Here is a 27,500-nt window from a genome sequence, read left to right as displayed (position 1 = left end):
AGCAAATAAATCCAATTAAATAAGATTATTAAAAAGCACAAATAATTTTTTAAAAAGAACAAACAAAAAAACACGTACAAAATCAAGAACAAAACAAGTCGCGTAAGGCGAAAATACAACATTTAGTCAAGCTGTCGAACTCACAGAATGAAACTGAACGCAATGAAATTTTTCAGCAAGACCGTATACTCGTAGCATCGTCAGTCCACCGCTCGTAGCAAAGGCAGTGAAATTGACAAGAAGAGCGGGGTAGTAGTTGCGCTGAGAAGGATAGCACGCTTTTCTGTACCTCTCTTCGTTTTAACTTTCTGAGCGTGTTTTTAATCCAAACATATCATATCTATATGTTTTTGGAATCAGGAACCGACAAGGAATAAGATGAAAGTGTTTTTAAATTGATTTCGAAAATTTAATTTTGATCATAATTTTATTTTTAAAAATTTTCAGAGCTTGTTTTTAATCCAAATATAAAATATTTATATGTTTTTGGAATCAGAAAATGATGAAGAATAAGATGAACGTAAATTTGGATCGTTTTATAAAAACAATAATTTTTTTACAATTTTCAGATTTTTAATGACCAAAGTCATTCATTAATTTTTAAGCCACTAAGCTGAAATGCAATACCGAAGTCCGGCCTTCGTCGAAGATTGCTTGGCTAAAAATTTCACATGAGGGTGTGACAGTGCCGCCTCAACTTTTACAAAAAGCCGGATATGACGTCATCAAAGGTATTTATCGAAAAAAAGAAAAAACATCCGGGGATATCATTCCCAGGAACTCTCATGTAAAATTTCATAAAGATCGGTCCAGTAGTTTGGTCTGAATTGCTCTACACACACACACACGCACAGACACAGACACACACACACACACACACACACACACACACACACACACACACACACCACGACCCTCGTCTCGATTCCCCCTCTATGTTAAAACATTTAGTCAAAACTTGACTAAATGTAAAAAGAACAAACATTACAGTGAAATATCAATAAATGTGTATCAAACAAAGTGACAGTGATCTGCGACCGTCGCGATATAACCTTGAACGGTTGAAAACGACGTTAAACACCAAATAAAGAAAGAAAATGATCTGCGCTTGAATGATAGAGCTTCAGCAACGTACTTTTCTTTGCCCTGCAGTTTTTCACGAGGTTTCTTCACAAAAAATACACAATTCGGAAATTGCAGGCGATGATTTGCTCCGAAATGTCGAGTCTCTTACGGGAATAACATTTTCAAAATCTGATTAGGTAAGTGCTACCCCGAAATGAAGTAGTTCGTCCTCGGAGAAATTGCCTACAAAAAAACAAATTGAGTTTAATCAGTAGGTAATTGCATAGGTAGTTCGATCCGGTGGACGAAATTTATTTATTTATTTTTATTTTTATTTACGAGGATTTATATCGCGCACGTATCTCACCACACAAGGCGACTCAAGGCGCATGTTACCTATTAATGCCGTGTGAGATGGAATTTTTTTACACAATATATCACACATTCACATCGGCCAGTAGATCAACAGCCTATAGGCGCTGCATCCACCTTTCACGGCCTATTATTCCAGGTCACACGGGTATTTTGGTGGACATTTTTATCTACGCCTATACAATTTTGCCAGGAAAGACCCTTTTGTCAATCGTGGGATCTTTAACGTGCATACCCCAATGTAGTAATGACGGATTAGATGAAAATAAATACAGAGGAACTGTTGGTGAGAAGGTTACAGAACAGGAACAACTGAAAATGGACTCACTTCGACAATTGGCTCAACAGACATAACGTACACGGGACGTTTTAACCTTAAAAGAAAGAGACTCATTTTGTTTGGGAAGATTTGTGCTTTTTTTTATCGTATACCCTTTTCTTCCTTTCAGTCATTCCTACGTCAGTTCCTTTCTCGTCTGTTCTCAATTTCTTTCTTTTTTTCTTCCTTTAATTTGTCTTTTTTTATTCGACGAAGAAGAATTTTAGGTTGAAACACCAAGTGTAAAGGTGTATGTCAAGACAAAGGTTAAGGTGTAGAAATAGGTCAGCCGGTACCCTGCACATCTTTCTGTCATTTGTACACACTGGACAGAGCAAGGGATGTCCGTTCCTCACACTATGTCCAGACCGATTTAACACGGAGAACAGCTAGGGTCTCAAAGACTGCTCTGACATACTGCACCAGTCACTTTGCCATACAATAAATAGCTGACACCATTGCTTGGTAAGCTTTTGAATGATTTCCATTCATCTGCCGGTTGAAGCGTATCATTTGCTATGGAAATCATCAGAGCATCAGAGTTGTTTACATTTTGTTGTTGCGCAAAAGTGCTCTGTGGAACATCATCTCCAGGACGATAAATTGTCACTAGCAACAATTATTGTTACAAAAACAGTGCCACAAAACATCAACACTCCCCATCCTGACAAAAATGCATTTCGGTCGTAGAGTTCGTTCGGTCAACCAAAGTAGGTACCTTCAAAAATCCCTTGCACATGTGGAAAACTAATAATCAGAAGAAATGCAAATTTCTTTGAGCACAAAGTTTGATAGAAGACCATCAGGGGATAAGATTTGTGCATGGCTCTGGAACCAGTGTAACCACTGTCAAACATGTTTGAAAGACCATCCGCCACACCAGTGCCCAAGTAAACTTATCTTCAGAGCGTAACTTGTACATCTGCGGTGATTAAGAGTCCAACCAAGAAGACTGTGAGCGTGCACATCCGGGCAACATATGGGCGGGAAGAAGCTGAATGGTTATCGTATCAGGTGTAGAGACATGTTCATCGCTTGTCTGCGTGTGCGATCCTTAGTCCGCAAAGGGATTTGTTATCCAGAGTCAGTTTGCGTAGTGGACTCCCTGTGTCGATATCCAGACATTCTCGTGTACATGCACATGCGAACTTTAAAGTTCAAAAGTTCACAACGAAAGTCTTGGGGAAATACTCCCACAGGCAAGTAAGAGATATACAAAATGAGGAAAGCATCCACATACCTACGTGCAAGTTGTCTAAATACGGCGGAAAGAAAAATCAATTGCGAAACGAATGAGCTAGAAATTGAAGTCCTTTGACTCATCATACAGTCACAAGTTGCAAAGAGTACATGTATGTATCACAATGCTTTGTCCTGGCTAAGGGGATTTCATATGTCACTCCGAACAGAGTTGAAGTTCATCCAGTCACGTTCATCACCAATAAGAAGGCCTACACCAAAATCCTTTGCACTCTTTGCCGCCGTTGCCCGGATTTAAGTAGACATCCACTGATTGGACCTCGTGCACAGCCTTGACTGACGTCACATCCGGTTGGTCGGTGAGGGTCCATAGGTCCAGGAACATGCGATCAAAGTCGCTCAGCACTGTGTTCCCACAAATGAAGAACTGAAACATACAAAAAAATCAAAACAAAATGAGACAGAACGTTGATGAAGAAGAAACAAATTAAGGAGAAAGTAAGCGCTCTTACTCTATATAGCCAGCAACAGTAAGTGAGTGTTGTGGAACCAATTAGAGAATACGAAGCATTGACATAAACACACGACGTTTTTAAGGATCTAAGTCTTTTGCTAATTTCAACGCTTCGTATTCTCCCAAGTGCCAAGGGTCGGGTTCCGCATCTCATATAAAGAGCCGATATTTTCTTTGTTTTTGGATCCTAAAAGATACACACATTTCTTTTTATTGTGATAGGGGAGGCTACCGCTCCTTTCAAACCAGACTCTGCACCCGAGTTGTTGGCCTTTAAGTCAACACCGGTGGATTGTGGATTTCTGTTTGTGATGGGGTCTGGTTGCTTCCGATTGTCTGTATGTTCATGGAAACCTTCGGGTTTGCATAACAGTTTTTATAGGGCTAAAAAAATTGGCCCTAACATTTTCAATCCTGTTTGATTGCACTTCGCCTCCTGAGGTGATCGTAGTGTTACGGCACTCGGTTACATCTGGCGCTGCGAGCAGGGTTGGGACTTGGCATGATATGTTCAGGTAATGGCATAATATGACCACTGAACATTTTCGTGCTGTTCCCATTCTGCGAACTTGGGATGAACAATGGTCCCACGGTTTGGAACTTCGGGACGAAGTTCATTCAAACGGGGGCGATTGTGACAGGGGAGGCTACCGCTCCTTTCACAGCAGACTCTGCACCCGAGTTGTTGGCCTTTAAGTCAACACCGGTGGATTGTGAAATTCTGTTTGTGATGGGGTCGGGTGGTTTCCGATTGTCTGTAAAAGTGTATGTTCATGGTAATCCTTCGGGTTTGCATAACAGTTTTTATAGGGCTAAGAAATTGGCCCTAACATTTTCAATCCTGTTCGATTGCACTTCGCCTCCCGAGGTGATCGTAGTGTTACGGCACTCGGTTACATTATGACTAAACTAATTTGATTTTTTAAGATCGAGAACACGAAAAACATTACCGTATTGTATAATTCCATAGGCACTTCGGCATAGCTAAAAGATTTTATCGTCAACTTATTTTAAGTAATGTTGTTTGTTGAATGATAAATTGATCCCTTTCAACAATATAAACAGTAACAATTTTGTTTCAGAGACCGCACTTTTATTTGTGTTCAACAATATTAAAGCAAGATATATCTCAGAGTAAGTAACCCCAAAACAGTGGGATGAAAGCAAGAACCTTAAAAAGTAAGCAAATAATAAGACGAAGATGGGTTTCATGAAAGAAAATAGGTTATTAAATGCAACATGTGATAGAATACAATGTAACATATGTTCACAAGCATTACTATCGGTCTTTGAAGGGAACACACCGTAGGAACAGACACGTGTAATACTGAGAAGGGGAACACCTACCAGGCTGTAATTTGCTTCCTCAAAGATGGTAGGAAACGAAAAATCCAGAAAAAGAATGAAAAGAATAAAAGGGAACAGAGCATCAGTCAGAAAAAAGGAGACTCATTAGGAAGAAAATAAAGGTTCAATTGATGAGAAGAACGAGAAGAACATTACGATATCAGGGCCGGACCAAATGAGTTGTAAGGGGGGGGTTCCTCCTTTTTTTTTGGGGGGGGGGGGGGGGCAAATCAGCGAAGTGGCGAAGCCACAAGCGCGCGCCTGCAAAGCAGGCGCGCGAACTAGGGGGGTCCGGGGGCATGCTCCCCGGAAAATTTTTGAAAAACGGTTAAAATCTGTGCAATCGGGTGCATTCTGGGCCTTGTTTTGAGGGTTAAGGCCTGTCAGTGTGAGTTGGTGGGGGGGGGGGGGGGGGGGGGGTACCTTTTTCTCATCGGATTTCACATTGAATAAAATTTGTAAGAGACACACACAAAATTTATTAAAAAAAACAAAACAAAAAAAACCACTAAAAGCAAGGTACATGCTTTTTCCAGGGGTGGGGTTCCGGAACCCCTGGAACCCCCCCCCCCCCCCCCCCCCCCCTGGGTCCGGCCCTGGATATAGAACAGAAACAGAAAAAAGATACAGCATTAGGTACACAAAGAAAAGCTATTCATTAGTGCGACAAACGGCAAAACAGTCTCGACGATACACATGAATGACAGCTTTTTATCCCCAAAGCACAATTAAGGCGAACAAACACGGCTCGGTTAAAACCAGAAAATGCTTTAACAAGACTGACCTCTACATTGGTTTTGGCCAGGAATTTGTAGGCCTCAAACTTCTCCCCTGCCTGTCGTTTCTGAAGAAGGAAAGTCACCAGCTGTCTTAGCTGGTCCCTACCTGTCGCCGCTGTCGTTGTTGCTGTCAACATAAAGATCAAGTGAAGAAATAAATGAATTGAAAAATAAAATAAAAATAATTATAAACGAAATCAATAGGCGGGCTGAAATGGTATGCCCGTTCGCTAGCGGAGGCTAAATATCTTGCCGACGAGCTATACAAACACAACCCTACTCGTATTTCTGCTCTTTTGACTGACGACCTTTTTCATGAACTCGACTCAGATTTTTACAATTAATTTTGCTGGTGAATATTGTATTGTTTTTTTTCTTCTCATTAATGTAAAATGTGATTGTTTGGTATCTGTGCAGTGTAATTTTCCTGTACTTCAGTTTAGATGCTCATTAAGGGCATGACACTGATTAGAAAACACTCTGGTGGATCAGCGACATTTGCGGTGTTTTAGCATATTTTGCATGTGATTATTTGGCCAGTAAGTCAGAAGCGTAGAAGAAATTTTTCTTAAACAAAGAAATACAGTTGAGTCTGTATATAACGACCACCAGGGGACCAACAAAAGTGGTCGTTATAGAGATGTAGTTGCTATGGAAAGGTGAATTATATTGAACAAGACTTCGTCGAGATCGTTCGGGGTTGTTCATTGCGACAGGTGGTCGTTACAGGCAGGTTAATTGTCACCAGGGTAGGTTCGACTGTACTATTCTCAAATTACACAAATATGTATTAGCTAGTGGCTCGTATACATCCTTTCGTTTAGAATCTTAAACAGAATGAGGCAGAGCGATGTTAAGATATCAAATAACCAAAGGGAAGTAATCGCTCTTTATGCATACGACGAGGATGAAAGTCGCTTGTTCATTTCAATGCTTGTTATTCTCTCAGGTGCCAGGAGAAAAGGTTCCGTACAACTCTCGCTTACTCTATTACACATGTCGTATGCATAAAGAGCGATTACTTCCCTTTGGTTATTTGACATCTTTTCGTTTGACACGTCGCTTACCCCTAGGAACATACTCCAAGACGTAGCAGTGGATGCCCACGGTGCTGTGGATCTGTTTGGGTGCAGGTGGATGCGTGAGGGTGACGCCTGCACCGACTGCACGTGCGAAGGCCTCGAATGACGTCAGAGAAGTGACGGAGATGTGCGCACCCAGACCACAGAGCTGTTCACCCAGCTTGTTAATGGACGAGATCCCTTGCTGGCTGTTGTTCAGGCCTCCTCTCACAACTGAGGGAAAAAGAAGGGGGGTGGGTGGGGGGAGATGGGGGGGGGGGGGGGGGTGTTTAACAGTTTAAATAAAGTGTAAAATCAAACTTTGTCTCACGTGAAATCCATAAACAAACAAACTGCCCAATTTCCAAAATTGTGATTTAAAAACATGCAAGGTATGTTAAACGTCATATATTTACATACCTTGCTTGGTGGTGTTTTTTTTATTACATTTAGTCAAGTTTTGACTAAATGTTTTAACATAGAGGGGGGAATCGAGACGAGGGTCGTGGTGTATGTGTGTGTGTGTGTGTGTGTGTGTGTCTGTCTGTCTGTCTGTCTGTCTGTCTGTGTGTGTGTGTAAAGCGATTCAGACTAAACTACTGGACCGATCTTTATGAAATTTGACATGAGAGTTCCTGGGTATGATATCCTCAGACGTTTTTTTCATTTTTTTGATAAATGTCTTTGATGACGTCATATCCGGCTTTTCGTGAAAGTTGAGGCGGCACTGTCACGCTCTCATTTTTCAACCAAATCGGTTGAAATTTTGGTCAAGTAATCTCCGACGAAACCCGGACTTCGGTATTGCATTTCAGCTTGGTGGCTTAAAAATTAATTAATGACTTTGGTCATTAAAAATCGGAAAATTGTAAAAAAATTATTTTTTTTATAAAACGATCCAAATTTACGTTCATCTTATTCTCCATCATTTTCTGATTCCAAAAACATATAAATATGTTATATTTGGATTAAAAATCAAGCTCTGAAAATTAAAAATATAAAAATTATGATCAAAATTAAATTTTCGAAATCAATTTAAAAACACTTTCATCTTATTCCTTGTCGGTTCCTGATTCCAAAAACATATAGATATGATATGTTTGGATTGAAAACACGCTCAGAAAGTTAAAACGAAGGTACAGAAAAGCGTGCTATCCTTCTCAGCGCAACTACTACCCCGCTCTTCTTGTCAATTTCACTGCCTTTGCCATGAGCGGTGGACTGACGATGCTACGAGTATACGGTCTTGCTGATTTAGCATTGCGTTCAGTTTCATTCTGTGAGTTCGACAGCTCGACTAAATGTTGTATTTTCGCCTTACGCGACTTGTTACACCCCCGGTATAGGGGTGTGTATAGGTTTCGCTCGATGTGTTTGTTTGGGTGTTTGTGTGTTTGTTTGGGTGTTTGTGTGTTTGTTTGGGTGTTTGTGTGTTTGTGTTCGCATATAGATCTCAAGAATGAACGGACCGATCGTCACCAAACTTGGTGAACAGGTTCTATACATTCCTGAGACGGTCCTTACAAAAATTGGGACCAGTCAAACACACGGTTAGGGAGTTATTGGTGGATTAAAATTATACAAGGACTTATACAGGGACATCTTTATGGTCAAAGGGAAATAACCATTGTCACTCAGTCACTGCCACCAACTGAGAAGGTTATTTCCCTTTGACGGGGGTGTTTTTCCTACCTCGTAGGAATTTCTTGTTTTTTATTATGTCTCACATTGCCCGCAATACTCCGAAACAATCTAAGATTGCCCTTAATTGAGCCCGAAGTCAACTTCGCGAAGACTTTGCTCAGTCTTTGTACCGACAATTCAGTGCCACAACTTCGTCCAGCCAGCTTCGCGAAGTAGACTTCGTCCACTTATTTCACGCTTTACAGACACAGTCACAACTGTGTTCCATACATCCAATATTATTTAAATACACACAATGAGTTTAATGGATATCAGGAATATAATCGGTCAGTGTTAAATGTGAGTGTGTAATTGTATACGATGGTTCTGTCTTTTTCTGCTATTTGTTGAAGCTGGCGACACAGCTGAAAGGGAAATGCACCAAGCTTGGGCTAGTCCGAAAGGATTGATACGTCATGTTCTGCAGATCTTCTCTTTGTTGCTGTCATTTGATTATGTTAGAAGCTAAGCAATGAGAAGAAGAAAATACTCTTCTCAATAACAAAACCACAAAAAACAAAACAATCCGATCTTAACCATAACAACAACAAAAACTCATACAAAACAAACAAACGAACGGAAAACACCCGATCAATCAATCAATTAAACAAGCAAACAAACAAACAAACTAACAAAATCAACAACAACAACAACAACAAACTAAATAAACAAACAAAAAATAAACAAACAAACAAACAATCAATCAATCAATCAAACAAACAAACAAACAAACAAACAAACAAACTAAAAAAATCAACAACAACAACAACAACAACAAACTAAATAAACAAACAAAAAATAAACAAACAAACAAACAATCAATCAATCAAACAAACAAACAAAGAACCGACACATTTGGGTATGGCCAGACGTATACTTAAGCGAGTCTTGTGCCCTATAAGAGTCAGTTGAAAAGTATTCAATTTACCTGCAATGAGGAGTGGCTCTCCAACGACCTGGAACATAGAACAATACAGTGTAAAATGATATTTACCTCTTGAGACAGAAAGAGAAAGATATTTACAACTTAATTCATTGAAATCTAAAAACAAATACATTCAGAATAAAAAAAACAAGAGGCGAAGCCTTCAAGGCTCACGTAAGAAATAGACAAACAGTAACACAAACTCAATCACTCCGTCACACATACACACCCACACACACAGTAAGCATAGGTGACACTGTGCAAGAAAGCGAGACACTAGATCTAGATCTGTCTGTCTGCATGTAGCCTACTTACAGGGACACGACTGCCAACTAGTCTCGGCCCGCTCAAAATAACAATGACCGAGACTTTCAGTAATTCCTTCGCGTGACGTCTAACCCTCTTACGTCATAATGTGACGTCTTCAAATGACGAAATGTTAAAGTTTCTACCACAGACATACACACGCACGCACATACGCACATACGCACGCACAGACAGACAAAGTTACGATCGCATAGGCTACACTTACGTGAGCCAACAAGAATGGTTAGTTATTTCAACATTTAATTTATACAAAAAGATAAGTTTGTTTTCTTATAAATTAATGCATTTAATTTAATTGTTTAACTTATGACAAAACAAAACTGTTTTTTCATAAATCAAGTCTTATATTTTGATACTTCATTGTTTGATTGATTGATTGGTTGATTGATTGATTGGTTGATTGATTGATTGATTTTGATTGATTTAATCTGTGGTCATGATGTATTATTTATATAGTCATGAGTGAATGAATCAGCACTAAGTTACTGGTTGACAGAGAGAAGTGTCTTTGGCATGTCAGTGCGCCGCACGACTCAGTCATAATGAAAATGACATGGGTGTGTGCTTCCTGTGAATGTGTACTGTCTTCATTCACTGATTACACCTACGTTTTTTTTATGTCCCACTTTTTATGTGCGCATTGACTTTGTGAACGTACCCCCAAACAATTACATTGCAATTGCCTTGATTGTCATTGCCATTATCATTATGGTTATGGTTACAATTATCATTATCCAAAGCTAACTTCAGCTAAGCTGCGACAAAAATAGCCCAGACATCTCAACGTGGGGGTTCACTACCCATCAAAAGTCTTCTGTTTGCATTAAAGTTTTGACCGGCCTGACCTCTGCAGATTAGTGGAAAGACACTTGATCCCCCTTTACGACTTTACAATGGACTGACCGCCAGTCTTGACAGACAGGGACAAATCCATTTGATCCCGAGGCGGAGGGGATAACAGGATTGGGACTTGTCAGCTTCCGCAAAGAACAATGGCAGTTATTTTATGGGATGGAGAGTGATAGCTACTTCTCGATAGAGGAAGGAGGACTCGCACACACTGAAAGTGAAACGGAGGAAATATTATGCAGCGTTTTTTTTCTTTTCTTGATGTTTTTGTTTTTTTGTTTATTTTTTTCTTTAAATTATCGCCAGAAAAGAGAATTCTTCCCAATGTTATTTACAACGATGCTTTGTAATTGCTCAAACATTATGTTGTTGTTGTTTTTAAAATGTTATTATTTCTCAAACAGATGTTATTTTACTTTCTGATTGTTTAAACAGATGTTTCTTTTCTTTTCGTCTTGGACGTACATCTATATGGCTTAAGCTTATCGAGTTTAAAAGACTCCGAAGTGATTTATGAAATTGAATGAAGTATAACGTTCTACTAGTTCTTCGAAATGAGCATTTCTTGAAAATTGAAAAATAACTTCATGACTTTCTTTTATCAAAACTGAAATACAGAAATAACAGTAAGCGCCGTAAACCTTTGCCGAATACCTGAAATGTTTGGGTATATGCTTTGCACCGTGGACATATATTCAATTTGAATATTATTTTTAAAGTTGTTTTAATTTACTATTTAATTTCATGTTTCTTATGAGTCTGTAAGATTCCAATGGGTTTGTGAATAGATTTGTCAAATTTAGACAGTTTGCTATACAAACAACTTACCCACGTTACCTATATGCTCCCCCCCTACCCCATTTTCTCGCTCTTTGTCTCTGTCTGTCTGTCTGTCTGTTTGTCTTTCTGTCTGTCTGTCTGTCTGACTGACTCTCTCTCTCTCTCTCTCTCTCTCTCTCTCTCTCTCTCTCACTCTCTCTCTGAAAAGGCGTAGCCTTAAATCTTAATCCTTGTTAAATAAAGTTCAATTCAATTCAATTCTCTCTCTCTCTCTCTCTCTTTCTCTCTCTCTCTCTCTCTCTCTCTCTCTCTCTCTCTCTCTCTCTCTCTCTCTCTCTCTCTCTCTCTCTCTCCCGCCTCTTTGTTTCTCAATTTCCCCCAAACTACAAATACACACAAGGACACACACACAAACAGATTTAGACGGCTCCTCACCTTATAAAACTGCATGACCCTGATGCCCGAGTACTGTCCTGAGTTCTTGAGGAACAGGTCCACAATGTCCTTGACTCGCCTGCTCAGGAAGTCCCTGGACGACAGCGAGGAGTACGTCCCTGAGCACGAAATCCTGATCTCAATCAGATAAAACCGGGTGTTATCCCCCGTGTGGGGAGGAGGGGGGGTAGTGGGAATGGGGGTGGGGGCCACCGTTGTGGGGGGTATCGGGGTGGGGGGTTGAGGAGTTGGAGGTATTGGGGTTGGGGGAATGGCGGTGGGGGGTTGGATGGTAGGGGGCTGCGGGGTCGGGGGGAGAGCGGTCGGGGGGTTCTGCCCCCGGACTGCCGTTGGTATCATCACCAGGGACAGGCACAACGAAAACCATAGCCACCGCTTCGGCGACGACAACGACGATAATGACTGGTGGTGGTGGAGGGGTCTGGCGTTGTGGATCATGCCAGATATGTGATGGGCGGAAGATTTCATCATGTCTTAATTTCTTGATTATCAGAATCAGTTTATCATGTCTTAATTTCTTGATTATCAAAATCAGTTCATCATGTCTTAATTTCTTGATTATCAAAATCAGTTCATCATGTCTTAATTTCTTGATTATCAAAATCAGTCAATGTTTTCTTGTTGAATCTCAACTGAGAAAAAGGACTCTGCCGTTTTCTCACATTTTTCATTTGGATGATTTTTGTGTTCTTGTTGTCCACAATCGGGGACTCACTCTTCTTTAATGCCGATTTGATCAAGACTTTAACATTTTGTGAAATACAACGTTTTTATTGCTGTCAGAGTTTTGCTTCACCTGTGAACGTATCGTCATTACTACAACAAAAGACACAGTTGTTATCAAATACCTTTTTTTTTTTATCCAGATAACATTGTCGTCTTCGGTCCAGGTTTTCCTTCGTGTTTTCTGCGATAAAAAAGGCACAAAGCAAACTGAAGTTTTTTTTCCCAGAAATAAAAATCCTCTGAACTCCTGTTGGCCCCTCTCCCCTGAACAGAAACAGAATAGGGTAGCTGTCCTCACATGTGGGGTTTGTAACAGTGGTGGTAACACTTGACAACTTTGGCGCGCTTACACCCCTGTCACACACAGTCACCGAGTAATCCAGACAGCCACCTCACAGCCAGGTTTATAATGATGGGGAGAACATTACGAAATGTGGAACGTGCCAACTAGACGATTGACTAAGCGAGCCAGGCGACAACATTATTGCAAGATGGCCGCGTCTTGCAACATCATGGCCTCGTGTGACAAAGGTAGACCCTAGCAGGACAAATGGTTCTCCACAGGGAAGCCCATTGGATGTGCGCCTTAAACTTTCACCACCTATCCTCTCAGCTGCGGTCTTCCCGCCTGGGCTTAAAGGGGCATTAGTTTGCGAGAGTTATGTCAAGGTAGTTGGTTCTGGCGAAAAGTTGCATGACTTAGCTATGATATCAGAATGAGTTAGCTCTTGGGTGTTTTAGGTCCAATCAACCTTGAATTGTTTTATTGGAAAGGCATTCCTTGCTTCGACACGGCCTTTAAAATTAAAACGCTAGGTTCGTAGCAAAAAGCGAAGGAACACAGCGAAAGAAAGAAGCATGGGAAGAAACATCGTTGTTGCTTAGGAACGTGAATTCTACACTCTTTAGAGCAATATATACCAACTATTTAGACTAGAGGCTATTTTTTTCTCATTTTATAAGCACCAAGTTTGCTGTCAGGATTCGTTTGCCCTTATGACAAGAAATGGTAATTCAAAGATAATTCCCCTTACTTATGTAGTTCCGTTACCTGATCATTCCCCCCAGAAACAATCGCATATAAAAAGCACACACATTTTTTCTCAGTAATCACATTTTCGTCATTAAATTTAAAGGCAAGCCTTTGTCCTGTTGTTCATTGACAGTAGGCTACATTCGGCTAGCTTTGTTTAACATCGGAGCACGTCGGGATTTCGTTTTGCTTGTTTTCCACGGCTCATACTTTCCTTGCTTGAAGACAAACAACCCATTTACAAGGCTTTAAGCTGTGTGTAATATTTCACACCAGGAGAAATGGGCTTTACCGGGCAATGATAGACATAAAAGCCGATCTTCAAGTGACAAGGTCTCAACGCAACGACAGAGCCTTGAATGTGTCCAATAGGCTTCAGTCAGCTGACGATGTCCTGCTGTTATGGGAATCTGTAAGAGGAACAGAGTGAGATATTTATGGTCGAAACTGAATCGAGTCATTTTATTGGGTGCTGGGTGTGGGATATAAATGTATATATCCCATGAGCTGCTTCTTTGTCTCTGTAATGCCACTATGGGTATGTATGTTGTATTTTTCGGCTTCAATAAAAATTAATACATAATGGGCTCAAAAAAATATATCATAGTACCGATTCCAGTTTGGCCGAGGAACTATACTTCTGCCTACCACCTGGGTATACATTTGAGTACGACCAACAGGGCAGAGGAGGAAGGGGGGGGGGTTGCTGGGGGAGGGGGGGGGGTTAAAAGGTAAAAGGCATGTAGGATTTTCTTGCAGGTTGTTGGATGAGTTTTATTAATAAATGTGTGTTTTCAGTCTGTTAGCAACTGGCGATTGTTTTTGTTATGCCTTTATATGTCAAGCGATTCGTTTGGTCTTATTTCAGGTACTCTGTCTATCCTTAGCCTCTAAGCTGCCAAAAATGACACGGGCATTTTTTTGATGATGGTGAAAAACTACAGTAGCTGAAAGCAGTGACAGGTTTATGTCATACCGAAGCAGTAAACAAAATTGTAGTACTAAAATGTGTACGGTGATGTGAGCAAAACACTGCAAACAGGTGCTACTATTGCAGTTGAGTCCCATTCTGCAAGTCACACCAGCTTGTAGAACCCATTTGAAATGTGAATTTAGTAAAAGCTTTAAAAATCACAGTTCCCTCAATCTCACTCTATTTCTCCCTTCCACTTGCTGTCGGTAAGTGTCTGTCTGTCTGTCTGTCTGTATGTCTGTCTTTCTGTCTATCTCTTTCTGTCCCTCTCTCTCTCTCTCTCTCTCTCTCTCTCTCTCTCTCTCTCTCTCTCTCTCTCTCTCTCAGTCTCTCTCCCTACCCACTCCCCTCTCTCTTTGTCTATCTGTCTGTCTTTCTCTCTCCCTTCACTTTCACCCTATGAACTGTTTCTCCAGTCGTCTTTTTACCTGCGGACCATTTACTGTCAGTCATACGATTTCAAAATTAACATTTATGCATGACAATTTCACATGAAATAGAAATGAATCGAACATCCTCCGCCTTTACGTCTATACAAAAAAAAACCCTCACACACACACAAAAACAAAAAACCCAGAAAGATTAGTTATTGGATATCGCATACACTATAAACAAGTCGCGTAAGGCGAAATTACTACATTTAGTAGCTGTCGAACTCAGTCACAGGACGAAACTGAACGCACTGTATTTTTTCACCAAGACAGTACAGCTTCGTCAATCCCCGCGTGAAGGAAATCGCTCACCTTCCACATGTGTGCAAAACGTAGTGATATTGACACGCCAGATAAGCGCGGTAGCGTATTGTGCTAAGCAGGAAAGCAAAAAGCGGTAGAATCGGATGGAGGGATAGTGTTATTTGGATAGGTATGTCACATAGTGTGATGTGATGGAGTAACGTCTGTGTAAAATCAAACGAGAATAATTCCACAGACAGGAGAGGAAAAAGCGAAGAGGACAAATCATTAGTAAATTTACTTTGAACATCGACGATATCTCGTTTAATTTATAGTTGATAGATAGTGCTTCAAGGCGGTGGAACATCATCGGTTCACGTAAGGGCGCGACATTACTTGTGTGTGTGTTTGTGTGTGTGTGTGTGTGTGTGTGTGTGTGTGTGTGTGTGCGTGCGTGTGTGTGTGTGTGTGTGTTGTGTGTGTGTGTGCGTGTGTGTGTGTGTGTGTGTGTGTGCGTGTGTGCGTGTGTGTGGGTGTGTGTGTGTGTGTGAATGTGTGTGTGTGTGTGTGTGTGTGTGTGTGCGTGTGTGTGTGTGTGCGTGTGTGTGTGTGTGTGTGTCAATGTTTGTGTGTGTGTGTGTGTGTGTGTGTGTGTGTGAATGTGAATGTGTGTGTGTGTGTGCGTGTGTGTGTGCGCGTGTGCGTGTGTGTGTGTGTCAATGCGTGTGTGTCAATGCGTGTGTGTGTGTGTGTGTGTGTCTGCATGTGTGTGTGCGTGTGTGCGTACGATCCTGTGCGTGCGTACAGGATTGCATGTTGCGTGTGCTCCAATGCGTGCGTGTTCATGTAAGAACGTAGCCTAAGTGGATAGGCGTACACTTACCTATCTACAGCACAAAGAACAAGGATGCTATAAAATCATGTTCACAATCAAACGGAAAGTGAACTGGGTACATTTTATTCATTTTCGTTCCAGCAATAACATTTCAGAGCCATCACACCGTTAAAAATAACAACGTTTATTGCCTACAAACACGTATTTGAACGACGCATTTGGAGCAATATGCGGACGTCATGTCAAAAATATTTAACGTGCAATGGATACAAACGCATCGATGAGGAACAACTTTTGAACAAAACATGCATGCGTTCCGTTCTGAACATAAAAATTCTAATTTCCCCACGTTAAAGATATTTTTTACAGAACACTTTCTTTATTAGCTATAAATTTCCAATTGCCGCCGTTATCAGTCAATGAATGCATTGATCCAATAATAAGTTAATTTTTAAAGAGCCTCTCCCTATTAGCTATGCATTTTTTCTTTATGGTACACTGTTATATATCCCCCTATGCATAAATGCATAAAGTGTTACTAGTTATCATAATTAGGAGAAATTGTTAGGTTCACAGACACTATTCTCACGTTGGAAAGTCGACCATATTAAACTACTTTTTCTGACCTGAATAGCATACACTTACGCACAACAACAACAGCAGCAGCAAAACTGCAACAACAACAACATCAAAAACAACAACATCAAAAACAACAACATTAAACAAAACCATCAAAAACAACAACATCAAAAACAACAACAACAACATCAAAAAAACAACAACAACAACAACATACAAATAAAAACAACAACAACATCAAAAACAACATCAAAAACAACAACAACAACATCAAAAGCAACAACAACAACAACAACAACAACAACAACAACAACAACAACAATAACGGCATCTCAATAATATTGCATGAGCATTGTTTGAGCGGTTGTCGCGACCGAGTGATTAGCTCTTAATTCGTTACCATTATCATCGATCATTATTTTTTGTTTCGCTCTTAACAAACAGACTGGTTAACGAAACAATAAGCGCGATCACTGCGTGCGTTTGTCAGTAAGCCTATTTCGATTTTCAGAACACAACGGTACGACTTAAATCTTAAAACATTCTTTAAAATAAAGAAGAGTATGAAGAAGATGAAAAAGAAGAAGAGAGTACAATAGACCAAAGATCGTGCTAAGTCGTGACAGGCAAAATGTCCATGGGCTGTCATACAGGCCATAAAACAGCAGCAAACCGTACGGAGCACTACCCCAACAGCGCAAACGACACAAATGGCCCAGGCGTGGAAAAGTGTCTTTTGATCCTGCTAAAATTACACACACATTTCGCCTCCTCCTTTGATTGAAATAGTATTAAGTTGAGAAAAGATGGAGTTGTTATGCTACCACCAGTAATTTTAAGAACATTTTGCGATTGTTTTGATAGTTTTTGCCAAGGTTAAAGTGATTTGTTTAGATACAGGCTTGACATTTTATTGATCTGTTTGATACGCGCACGTTCAGAAGACCGGTGTAACACGAGAAAATTACTCCCACGAGATTTTTACTCCGGAGTAAACATTTCGTACGAAAAAGTTACTCCCTTTACGAAAAAAGCACTCCCCCATTGCACGAGAAAATTACTCCCCAAGACAGGTGAGTTCCGAGTAAACATTTCGTACAAAAATGTTACTCCCCTGACGAATAAATAACGAATAAATTACTTCACCCCAACACGAGCAATTTAACCTCCCATGCCAGGTGTACGAAATTTGTACTCCCTTGTCCCCTGTTAGTCTTGGTGGTGGAAGGGGTGGAAGGAGGGTAGCGCGACATTCGTGTGCGCGAGATCAGTTATTGGCATTATCCCTTTGCCCGCATCCCATTTTTGCGTACGAGATTTTTACTGGAAGTAAAAAAAAAATGGGGAGTAAAAATTTCGTGGAGGGAGTAATTGTTTCGTGCCTTGGGGAGTTCTTTTCTCGTACGAAAAGTGTACACGGAGTAAGAATTTCGTACGAAATATTTACTCCGGAGTAAATTTTTTGTGGAGTAAACATTTTGTGTTACACCGGGTTTGAAGAAGTTCGACGGGGTCTTCAAAGCGCGAAGGCTATCATACTTTTGCTATCTTTCATCGTATTGGCAGGGGAGAAACGAGATTAGTTATTTGTATGGTGCTTGTGTAGGTTGAAATGGCTTTGATCTTATTTTGTACTGCGGCAAGAAGGACTAATCAAAGTAAAAGAATTTAAGGATGTCCGTTGGCAAGGTATGTTACACACGGACATTTTTTGTTTGTTTGTTTGGGGGGGGGGGGGGGGGGGGGGGGGGGTCGGTCCTTAATTTTGACCGAACTATCAATGTTTTGAAATGGAAAGTCCTACATGATATTAGTGGGTACATCTTTGGTTCCTTTATTACGCCTTATTCTCTTAGTATCACAGCAAATCAGTCTTGGAATAGCTCAGTCGCGATTTTAACCTGTTCAAAGTGACCTGGCTTAAGTCAATAGTAAACCTACTGATGGCCTTAATTAGTCATGTAATTGTGACCAGACAAAAATCTAACTACTGGTACCTATGAGCTGCCGAAGATCCGGAATCAAACTTCTACCTTTGAGCTCATGGGGATCCAGTTTTCATTGCGTAGTATTTTAGTTAGCGTCCCTTTTGTTTTCTTAGTTCGACCTTTTTCCTGAAATTAGTAAATCAAGTGTTACTCTAAAACTATATTTTTGTTCATTTATTCCAACAGCTCAATAGTTTCAGTCAGAAATCTCAATAAATATAACTTTCTTCTCCGGTCTAGTTTCTTGTCACCTACTTTCTCCTCATGCTTAGTATTCGTACAATGTATCCTTGCACCTGCGGAGCGGCGTTCGCGCCGGGAGGCAGAGCAAAGCAAGAGTCGAGTCCAGATCATTCCCTTTCGTTTGGATTCTTGTTGTGTATTATGGCTTCGTAGGTGTGCAACATGATCTTTGTCCCAAGGCCCTTCTAGCTTCTAGCTTCTAGCTTCTAGCTTCTAGCTTCTAGCTTGTATGTTTGCAAGATCACCGGAGTTTAAATGACAAGTTAAATAGAATAAAGAGCAGGAGAAACGTCAACCATGTCTTTGAGACTTCTTTGTCATCACTATCTTCCTCCTCCTCTTTGCACTCTTCTACAAGTGGCGTCGCCGACGACAGGATGGACACAGGGCCTTGTGGACGCGGGAACGACCTCAACAACTTTGAGGGCAGGATGGGCGCAGTAACACCGCGCAGGACAACAACATCCTGAACGACCTCAACAACTTCGAGGGCAGGATGGGCGCAGTAACACCGCGCAGGACAACAACATCCTGAACGACCTCAACAACTTCGAGGGCAGGATGGGCGCAGTAACACCGCGCAGGACAACAACATCCTGAACGACCTCAACAACTTCGAGGGCAGGATGGGCGCAGTAACACCGCGCAGGACAACAACATCCTGAACGACCTCAACAACTTCGAGGGCAGGATGGGCGCAGTAACACCGCGCAGGACAACAACATCCTGAACGACCTCAACAACTTCGAGGGCAGGATGGGCGCAGTAACACCGCGCAAGACGACAACAAGAACGCAAGACGGAAACAGAGCGAGAGACAGACAGCACGCGTTCAGAACTCCGACCGTACTTTCCCCGCCTGTTTCTCCAGCCTTTCATTGTGTCTTGTTTTTTACATTTAGTCAAGTTTTGACTAAATGTTTTAACGTAGAGGGGGGAATCGAGACGAGGGTGTGGTGTATGTGTGTCTGTCTGTGCGTGTGTGTGTGTGTGTGTGTGTGTGTGTGTGTGTGTGTGTGTGTGTGTGTAGAGCGATGCAGACTAAACTACTGGACCGATCTTTATGAAATTTGACATGAGAGTTCCTGGGTATGATATCCCCATACGTTTTTTTTCATTTTTTTGATAAATGTCTTTGATGACGTCATATCCGGCTTTTCGTGAAAGTTGAGGCGGCACTGTCACGCCCTCATTTTTCAACCAAATTGGTTGAAATTTTGGTCAAGTAATCTTCGACAAAGCCCGGACTTTGGTATTGCATTTCAGCTTGGTGGCTTAAAAATTAATTAATGACTTTGGTCATTAAAAATCTGAAAATTGTAAAAATAAAATATTTTTTATAAAACGATCCAAATTTACGTTCATCTTATTCTCCATCATTTGCTGATTCCAAAAACATATAAATATGTTATATTTGGATTAAAAACAAGCTCTGAAAATTAACAATATAAAAATTATTACCAAAATTAAATTTTCCAAATCAATTTAAAAACCCTTTCATCTTATTCCTTGTCGGTTCCTGATTCCAAAAACATATAGATATGATATGTTTGGATTAAAAACACGCTCAGAAAGTTAAAACGAAGAGAGGTACAGAAAAGCGTGCTATCCTTCTCAGCGCAACTACTACCCCGCTCTTCTTGTCAATTTCACTGCCTTTGCCGTGAGCGGTGGTCTGACGATGCTACGAGTATACGGTCTTGCTGCTTTGCATTGCGTTCAATTCAGTTTCATTCTGTGAGTTCGACAGCTACTTGACTAAATGTTGTATTTTCGCCTTGCGCGACTTGTTTTACGGTTAAAGTGCTTTTTTCATGCCTCTGCTCCGAACAGAGCAGGGGAGGTAATTTCATTTTTTTGTGAGACCCTGGTTTTCATTCGAGCTGGGGAGCATAATGTAAATGCGTTGAAGTTTTTGTTTGTGAGAATAATTCTTGTAAGTATGTTTCAGAAGGACGTTTCGAGGTGGTCCTTCTAGTCAGGATTTCAGCGGATTAAAGTTTTTGGATTTGTTGTGCACTGGCATCGGTGTAAAACTGATGGTTTGGTTTTTCTGTTTTGACGATTTCGAGTCAGTTGGCTTAAATGCACTGGTTTATTTTTGTCAGGTTTAAAAAAACCAGCAGATTACCTTAAATCTTTAACGATTGGAAGATTAGCCGGTTTGATTTTGTTGGGCGTGCGTGCTGATTTTCTTCATGACTGGAGACCTGAGGTGTTCAGGTATATTCTGTTTTGACGATTTCGAGTCAGTTGGCTTAAATGCACTGGTTCATTTTTGTCAGGTTTAAAAACCAGCAGATTACCTTTAATCTTTAACGATTTGAAGATTGGTCAGTTGATTTTGTTGGGCGTGCGTACTGATTTTTTTCATGACTGGAGACCTGAGGTGTTCAGGTATATTCTGTTTTGACGATTTCGAGTCAGTTGGCTTAAATGCACTGGTTCATTTTTGTCGGGTTTAAACACCAGCAGATTACCTTTAATCTTTAACGATTTGAAGATTGGTCAGTTGATTTTGCTGGGCGTAAATATTATAGTCGCGTACTGATTTGGCTCATGACTGGAGACCTGAGGTGTTCAGGTATATCTGTTTGTGTAGACATGTGTATGTAACGACAATAGACACTGATTTGTCTGTAACGATAATTCAACTTTGGTTAGCTTTAACGCTCTTCGTCATCTTCATCCGATAGTCGTTGCCCGAAATTGTGTCATGCGGAGTCTGGAGAGTTGAGTTGACGTTACATTTTCAACATGTCTGTATAGAACTTGTAAAAATGTTTGCCGGTGGTTTTAGTTTGGTTTTACTTGGAGACCATTTTTTACGAAATCGTTGGTGTATTTTATCCGCTGGTTTTGGGTGCGGACAATAGATTTTTGCTGTTGTAGTTTTTGGTTGTATTCATGGGGACCATGAATATCGAGCAGGGGAGATTTATGTGACCAGACAAAAATCTAACTACTGGTACCTATGAGCTGCCGAAGATCCGGAATCAAACTTCTACCTTTGAGCTCATGGGGATCCAGTTTTCATTGCGTAGTATTTTAGGCCAAAAAAAAAAAGGTCTGTTTACGGTAACATAGGCCAAAAAAATAGGGTCGGTAGGTCGGGATTTTTTTATTTTTTTTATTTTTTTTCCAAAAAAACATATTTTTACGTTATTTTGCCAAAAAAACAAGATTTTTTTTTTTTCCCCCAAATGCCAAAAAAAAAGTCTAGGGTCGCGCGAAAAAACTAGGGTCGGTCGGGTTACCGTAAACAGACCTATTTTTTTTTTGTTGCCTTAGTTAGCGTCCCTTTTGTTTTCTTAGTAATTAAGTTCGACCTTTTTCCTGAAATTAGTAAATCAAGTGTTACTCTAAAACTATATTTTTGTTCATTTATTCCAACAGCTCAATAGTTTCAGTCAGAAATCTCAATAAATATAACTTTCTTCTCCTGTCTAGTTTGTCTGTTAGAGCAATTTGAAGTGAAGTCAGTCAGTGAACATGCGCTTTTTCGACCGGTCTATGAAAATGTATACCGTAAATGGAATCAGCAATTAGCATTGATCTTTTGATGCTTAGGTTATTCTGATATGAGATAAGTGCATAAATCAGCGGGAAATAAGTTTTAGATGATTTTTGAGACTTTCCCCAAGCTAGGCATAGTGATCAAGTACAACCCCTCTTTCCCTTTTTCTTCCCCACCTTAGCTATTTTTAGGTTGTGACGTCAATAGATCGTGTAGTCTGTGATGTCATAAAAAGAATTTCCACGCACAGACCCATGACGTCACCGGAAGTTGTGTATTAGTTTACTCAGAGCAGTGATGTCGTAGGAATGTGTGTAGTTGGGGAAACCCCTTTTTCAAAATGTAAACAGTTCTGTTTGATTTCTGAATGTCAGCCATCAAAGTTTAGATTCTTTTCATGAGACTTTATAACATTGTTAATCAAATTGTAAAATCGTTTTAGGAACATTATGAAATATTTCCATTGAACATTTGCACTTATACAGATCACATTCAAGCAATTGTAAAACACAGGCATTCCATCTCAAGGTTGTCTTATAATTTTATTTGAACTTGATTCTTGTATAATTTTATTAGAACGAATACTTACTAGTGTTTCTTGTATGTTTTCAGGCCCTTCTAGCTTCTAGCTTGTATGTTTGCAAGATCATCGGAGTTAAAATGACAAGTTAAATGGAATAAAGAGCAGGAGAAACGTCAACCATGTCTTTGAGACTTCTTTGTCACCACTATCTTCCTCCTCCTCTTTGCACTCTTCTACATAATGACATGCTTTGGGGTAATCGAAAGCATGCATCTGTCTTCAGTTTTCGCTTTCTGTCACCCTTCATCGCCACGGAAAAGCAAACAGCAAAGTGTTCGTGTTTAAGAAACAAAAACATGTCTCATGTGTCATTGCTCTACTCTTTATTTTCATCAACCACGGAAAACACGCTGAATGCAGACAGTTCGAAGCTGAATGGTTGTCCCCCGAGGTCGAGGGGGCACTGTCGGTTGCACTAGTCAAATGCACTATTACGGTTGCATTTTGGCGACAGAAAGCGCTTTACAATGGAGTCTGTTTGTGACATTAATTGCAGCCGCAGGTATGTGCACCCTGCCGGTTGGACTAGCAGTGATATGTTCGGAGTGACTTTTTTGACTAAATGTTTTAACATAGAGGGGGGAATCGAGACGAGGGCCGTGCCCGTGATGTATGTGTGTGTGTGTGTCTGTCTGTCTGTCTGTCTGTGTGTGTGTGTAGAGCGATTCAGACTAAACTACTGGACCGATCTTTATGAAATTTGACATGAGAGTTTCTGGGTATGATATCCTCAGACGTTTGTTTTCATTTTTTTGATAAATGTCTTTGATGACGTCATATCCGGCTTTTCGTGAAAGTTGAGGCGGCACTGTCACGCTCTCATTTTTCAACCAAATTGGTTGAAATTTTGGTCAAGTAATCTCCGACGAAGCCCGGACTTCGGTATTGGATTTCAGCTTGGTGGCTTAAAAATTAATTAATGACTTTGGTCATTAAAAATCTGAAAATTGTAAAAAAAATATGTTTTTTATAAAACGATCCAAATTTACGTTCATCGTATTCTCCATCATTTTCTGATTCCAAAAACATATAAATATGTTATATTTGGATTAAAAACAAGCTCTGAAAATTAAAAATATAAAAATTATGATCAAAATTAAATTTTCGAAATCAATTTAAAAACACTTTCATCTTATTCCTTGTCGGTTTCTGATTCCAAAAACATATAGATATGATATGTTTGGATTGAAAACACGCTCAGAAAGTTAAAACGAAGAGAGGTACAGAAAAGCGTGCTATCCTTCTCAGCGCAACTACTACCCCGCTCTTCTTGTCAATTTCACTGCCTTTGCCATGAGCGGTGGACTGACGATGCTACGAGTATACGGTCTTGCTGCGTTGCATTGCGTTCAGTTTCATTCTGTGAGTTCGACAGCAACTTGACTAAATGTTGTATTTTTGCCTTACGCGACTTGTTTTTTAATCCACCGGGGCGTGTTGTCATAAGCAACACCTGCAAAGGTCCTTGTCGAGGGCTGTTCAGTGCAGGTAAAATGCATACAATGCATTATCTGTTGTCGGGTTGTAGGGGTTAGAAGGGGTGGTGGGGGTGGTGGGGGAGGGGGATGGCAAAAGGGCTAGGGTCAGGAGGAAGGAGAATGCGTGTGTGTGTGTGTGTGTGTGTATGTGTGTGTGACTGTGTGTGTATTTGTGTATGTCACAGTGTGTGTGTACGGCCGGTGTGTGTGTGTGTGTGTGTGTGTGTATGTGTGTGTGTGACTGTGTGTATGTATGTGTATGTGTGTGTGTGTGTGTGTGTGTGTGTGTGTGTGTGTGTGTCTGTTTGTTAAACTTTTCTCTGTCTCCCATCATCTGACAACATTCGCTGCTCCGTCTGTACGACATCTGCGAGATTGAAAACACTCGCTTGCGTGTGTGCGTGCATATGTCTGTGGTTGTGGTTTTGAGTGTGTGTTTTAATTTGCATCTCCCCGTATATTTGCTATCTTCATGATATCCGTTACTGCGAGTTTCATCTTACAAGCACTATAGCAACAAATTCAATCCAACTGACATTTAGGTGTCCAAGGGAGGTAATATACATACACAGTGCAGAGAAAATTGCAGGTTTGAGCAATAGTTGTCTTTCTTGTTTAAGCCAACGCGAAAGGAGAACGCAAGATCTTGATCAAGAGAGAGTATTCAGAACTCATAACTTCAGTTTAGAGAGAGAGAGAGAGAGAGAGAGAGAGAGAGAGAGAGAGAGAGAGAGAGAGAGAGAGAGAGAGAGAGAGAGAGAGTCACAGACACAGAAATATACACACACACACACACACACACACACACACAGTGACACACACGTGACACACAGTCACACACACACACACACACACACACACACACACACACACTGTAGTTGAAACAACTATGTGGCCGCAGACAAAGATCTCACACAGAAACCAAACGACGAGGATCGTAAATACTCACGAAGAATGTACAAACAAATCAGTATTTTATTGACGCATGAGTATTTTGGCGTAAGGGAGAAGAGCAATTCGCAGTGTCAAACAAAATATTTGTTCATAGAAGATTTGAAATGAAAACAGAATTTTGATTACACAAGGATTGACAAGCACAATCCTGAGCAAATATAAATCATGCAATATAAATATAAAATATAAATCTGAATGTGTATTGATTATAATTTCAAGAACGTGTCCATAAGCAATCTGCTTGTTAACGTTCTTAATGTTGTTATTGTTTGAAACGTGTATGAGAATTTGAATAAACACGCTTAAACCAAGTGTTTAAAAATCATGACTTGTAAGAGAACGTATTCAACAGATTACGACAAGTGCTCCTCTCTTGTCGTACTCGTTAGAATCTATGAACGTGTTATTATCGTAGTCTCTAAAAGAACTGCTTTACGTTTCAAAAGTTACAGAGCAAAACAAAAAGAAAGTAATATTATTTCGTAGAATGGTGGTGCCCATAAGAAAAGCAATAAGATAAAAGCAACAACAAAAACAATTGGTGTGCACATGTAAGCTTTGGTTGGTCCAAATGTTATTGTTCACGTTGTAAAACACAGAACGTGATATCACAGAAATGGCAAACAGGAATGCAGACTGCATATTATCAATGATTTGAGCAGAATTAACCAATTTTATCATCCCAAACTTATTGTACAGACACGCATACAAATATCAGTCATACAGCAAAGCACACGTGTGCACGCCCACAACACACACGCACAATCACGCAAACACTCTAACACAGATAGACAAACAGACAGACACGCACGCACGTACGCACGCACGCGCACACACACACACACACTCACACAAATACACATACACACACGCACACACACTCACACAAATACACATACACACACACACACACACACACACACACACACACACACACACACACACAACAACAACAACAACAACAACAACAAAAACCAACAACAACAACAGCAAGCTACACACACAAATAAACGCGCAACGCTTTCACACAAATACTATCACAATGACATACACACTCGTACTAAGGCCCCCGCTCACAAACACCAGCAGTATCCTCCCCTCACACCATTCGACCCCCCATCCCTTGTCCCTCATCTTATATCAAACACATCAACACCTCCTAACATAACCACGATCACAGCACCAATCAAAACGTTCGTAACAGAACGTGAACGACAGTGGGTCAAATCAGAAGCACCGTTGAAAACGACGTCGATCTCACTCAACCGAAAACGTCTTTTCAAATGTTTGACCTGTTGGTCAGTGCAAGGCGAAGGTCGCATGTTCTTGAGGATGTCCATCTGGACGTAATAGAGTTCAGTGCCACACTGGTAAAACAAGAGCTTTTCGTGGCAATGTTCGGCGTAGGCGTGATAACTGCACACAACAAGATAAATAAATTTGTATGCATAAATACATTTGATGAATAAATGCCCTACTGAGTAAATACACGAAACAATCGTTAAAAAAAAAAAAAAGATGAAGAAGGAACAACAACAACGACGACGTCAACAACAACGACGACGACGTCAACAAAAACAACAACAACAAAATCAACAACAACAACATCACATTCTTCCACCTCTGTCTTGATACAGACATATATCAACACATTGTATCCGGCGTAAATCAGTCTCGACTCCCAAATCAATCAGTAATTTACGTCAATGTTTCCCACCTGTAGTCGATGAGAGCAAAGCATGCATTTGAATCAGGGGGCTACACTACTTTCTTTCTTATACTTACTTACTTGCTTGCTTGCCTGCTAGCTTACTGCATGACTGCCTGAGTGACTGACTGACATACAGACAGACAGACAGACAGACAGACAGACAGACAGACAGACAAATTGACTGACTGACTGACTGACTGACTGACTTACTTACTTACTAGCTAACGTCAGGAAAATATTTTAATAATAAATTAACTACTTCTACTGGTTCTGCTACTACTACTACATTTACCGGCACGGTTGACCTAGTGGTAAGGCGTCCGCCCCGTGATCGGGAGGTCGTGGGTTCGAATCCCGGCCGGGTCATACCTAAGACTTTAAAATTGGCAATCTAGTGGCTGCTCCGCCTGGCGTCTGGCATTATGGGGTTAGTGCTAGGACTGGTACGGTTGGTCCGGTGTCAGAATAATGTGACTGGGTGAGACATGAAGCCTGTGCTGCGACTTCTGTCTTGTGTGTGGCGCACGTT

General features: G+C 40.6%; 2 protein-coding genes across 2 annotated transcripts in view; both read right to left on the bottom strand.

Annotated features, from left to right (window-relative positions):
* LOC138964411 (uncharacterized) overlaps positions 1-12,145 on the bottom strand; it is a 12,494-nt gene extending 349 nt beyond the window's left edge. The window contains exons 1-5 of the mRNA XM_070336360.1: positions 11,657-12,145; positions 9,269-9,296; positions 6,664-6,891; positions 5,602-5,723; positions 1-3,383 (exon numbers count right to left, since the gene is read on the bottom strand). The exon at positions 1-3,383 is cut by the window's left edge and continues 349 nt beyond it. Of these exons, the coding sequence (XP_070192461.1) occupies positions 3,192-3,383; positions 5,602-5,723; positions 6,664-6,891; positions 9,269-9,296; positions 11,657-12,145 (1,059 nt within the window). The 3' untranslated portion in view covers positions 1-3,191. The remainder of the gene's footprint in view (positions 3,384-5,601; positions 5,724-6,663; positions 6,892-9,268; positions 9,297-11,656) is intronic.
* Positions 12,146-25,263: 13,118 nt separating this feature from the next.
* The window catches only part of LOC138963971 (uncharacterized), a gene marked incomplete in the record, with an annotated part of 21,173 nt that continues 18,936 nt past the window's right edge, over positions 25,264-27,500 (bottom strand). The window contains 1 exon segment of the mRNA XM_070335830.1: positions 25,264-26,676. Coding sequence (XP_070191931.1) covers positions 26,391-26,676 — 286 coding nt within the window.

The sequence above is a fragment of the Littorina saxatilis genome, linkage group LG4 (assembly GCF_037325665.1).
Source record: "Littorina saxatilis isolate snail1 linkage group LG4, US_GU_Lsax_2.0, whole genome shotgun sequence".
In the NCBI taxonomy this organism is placed as follows: domain Eukaryota; kingdom Metazoa; phylum Mollusca; class Gastropoda; order Littorinimorpha; family Littorinidae; genus Littorina; species Littorina saxatilis.
This window is presented reverse-complemented; position numbering and strand designations above follow the sequence as displayed.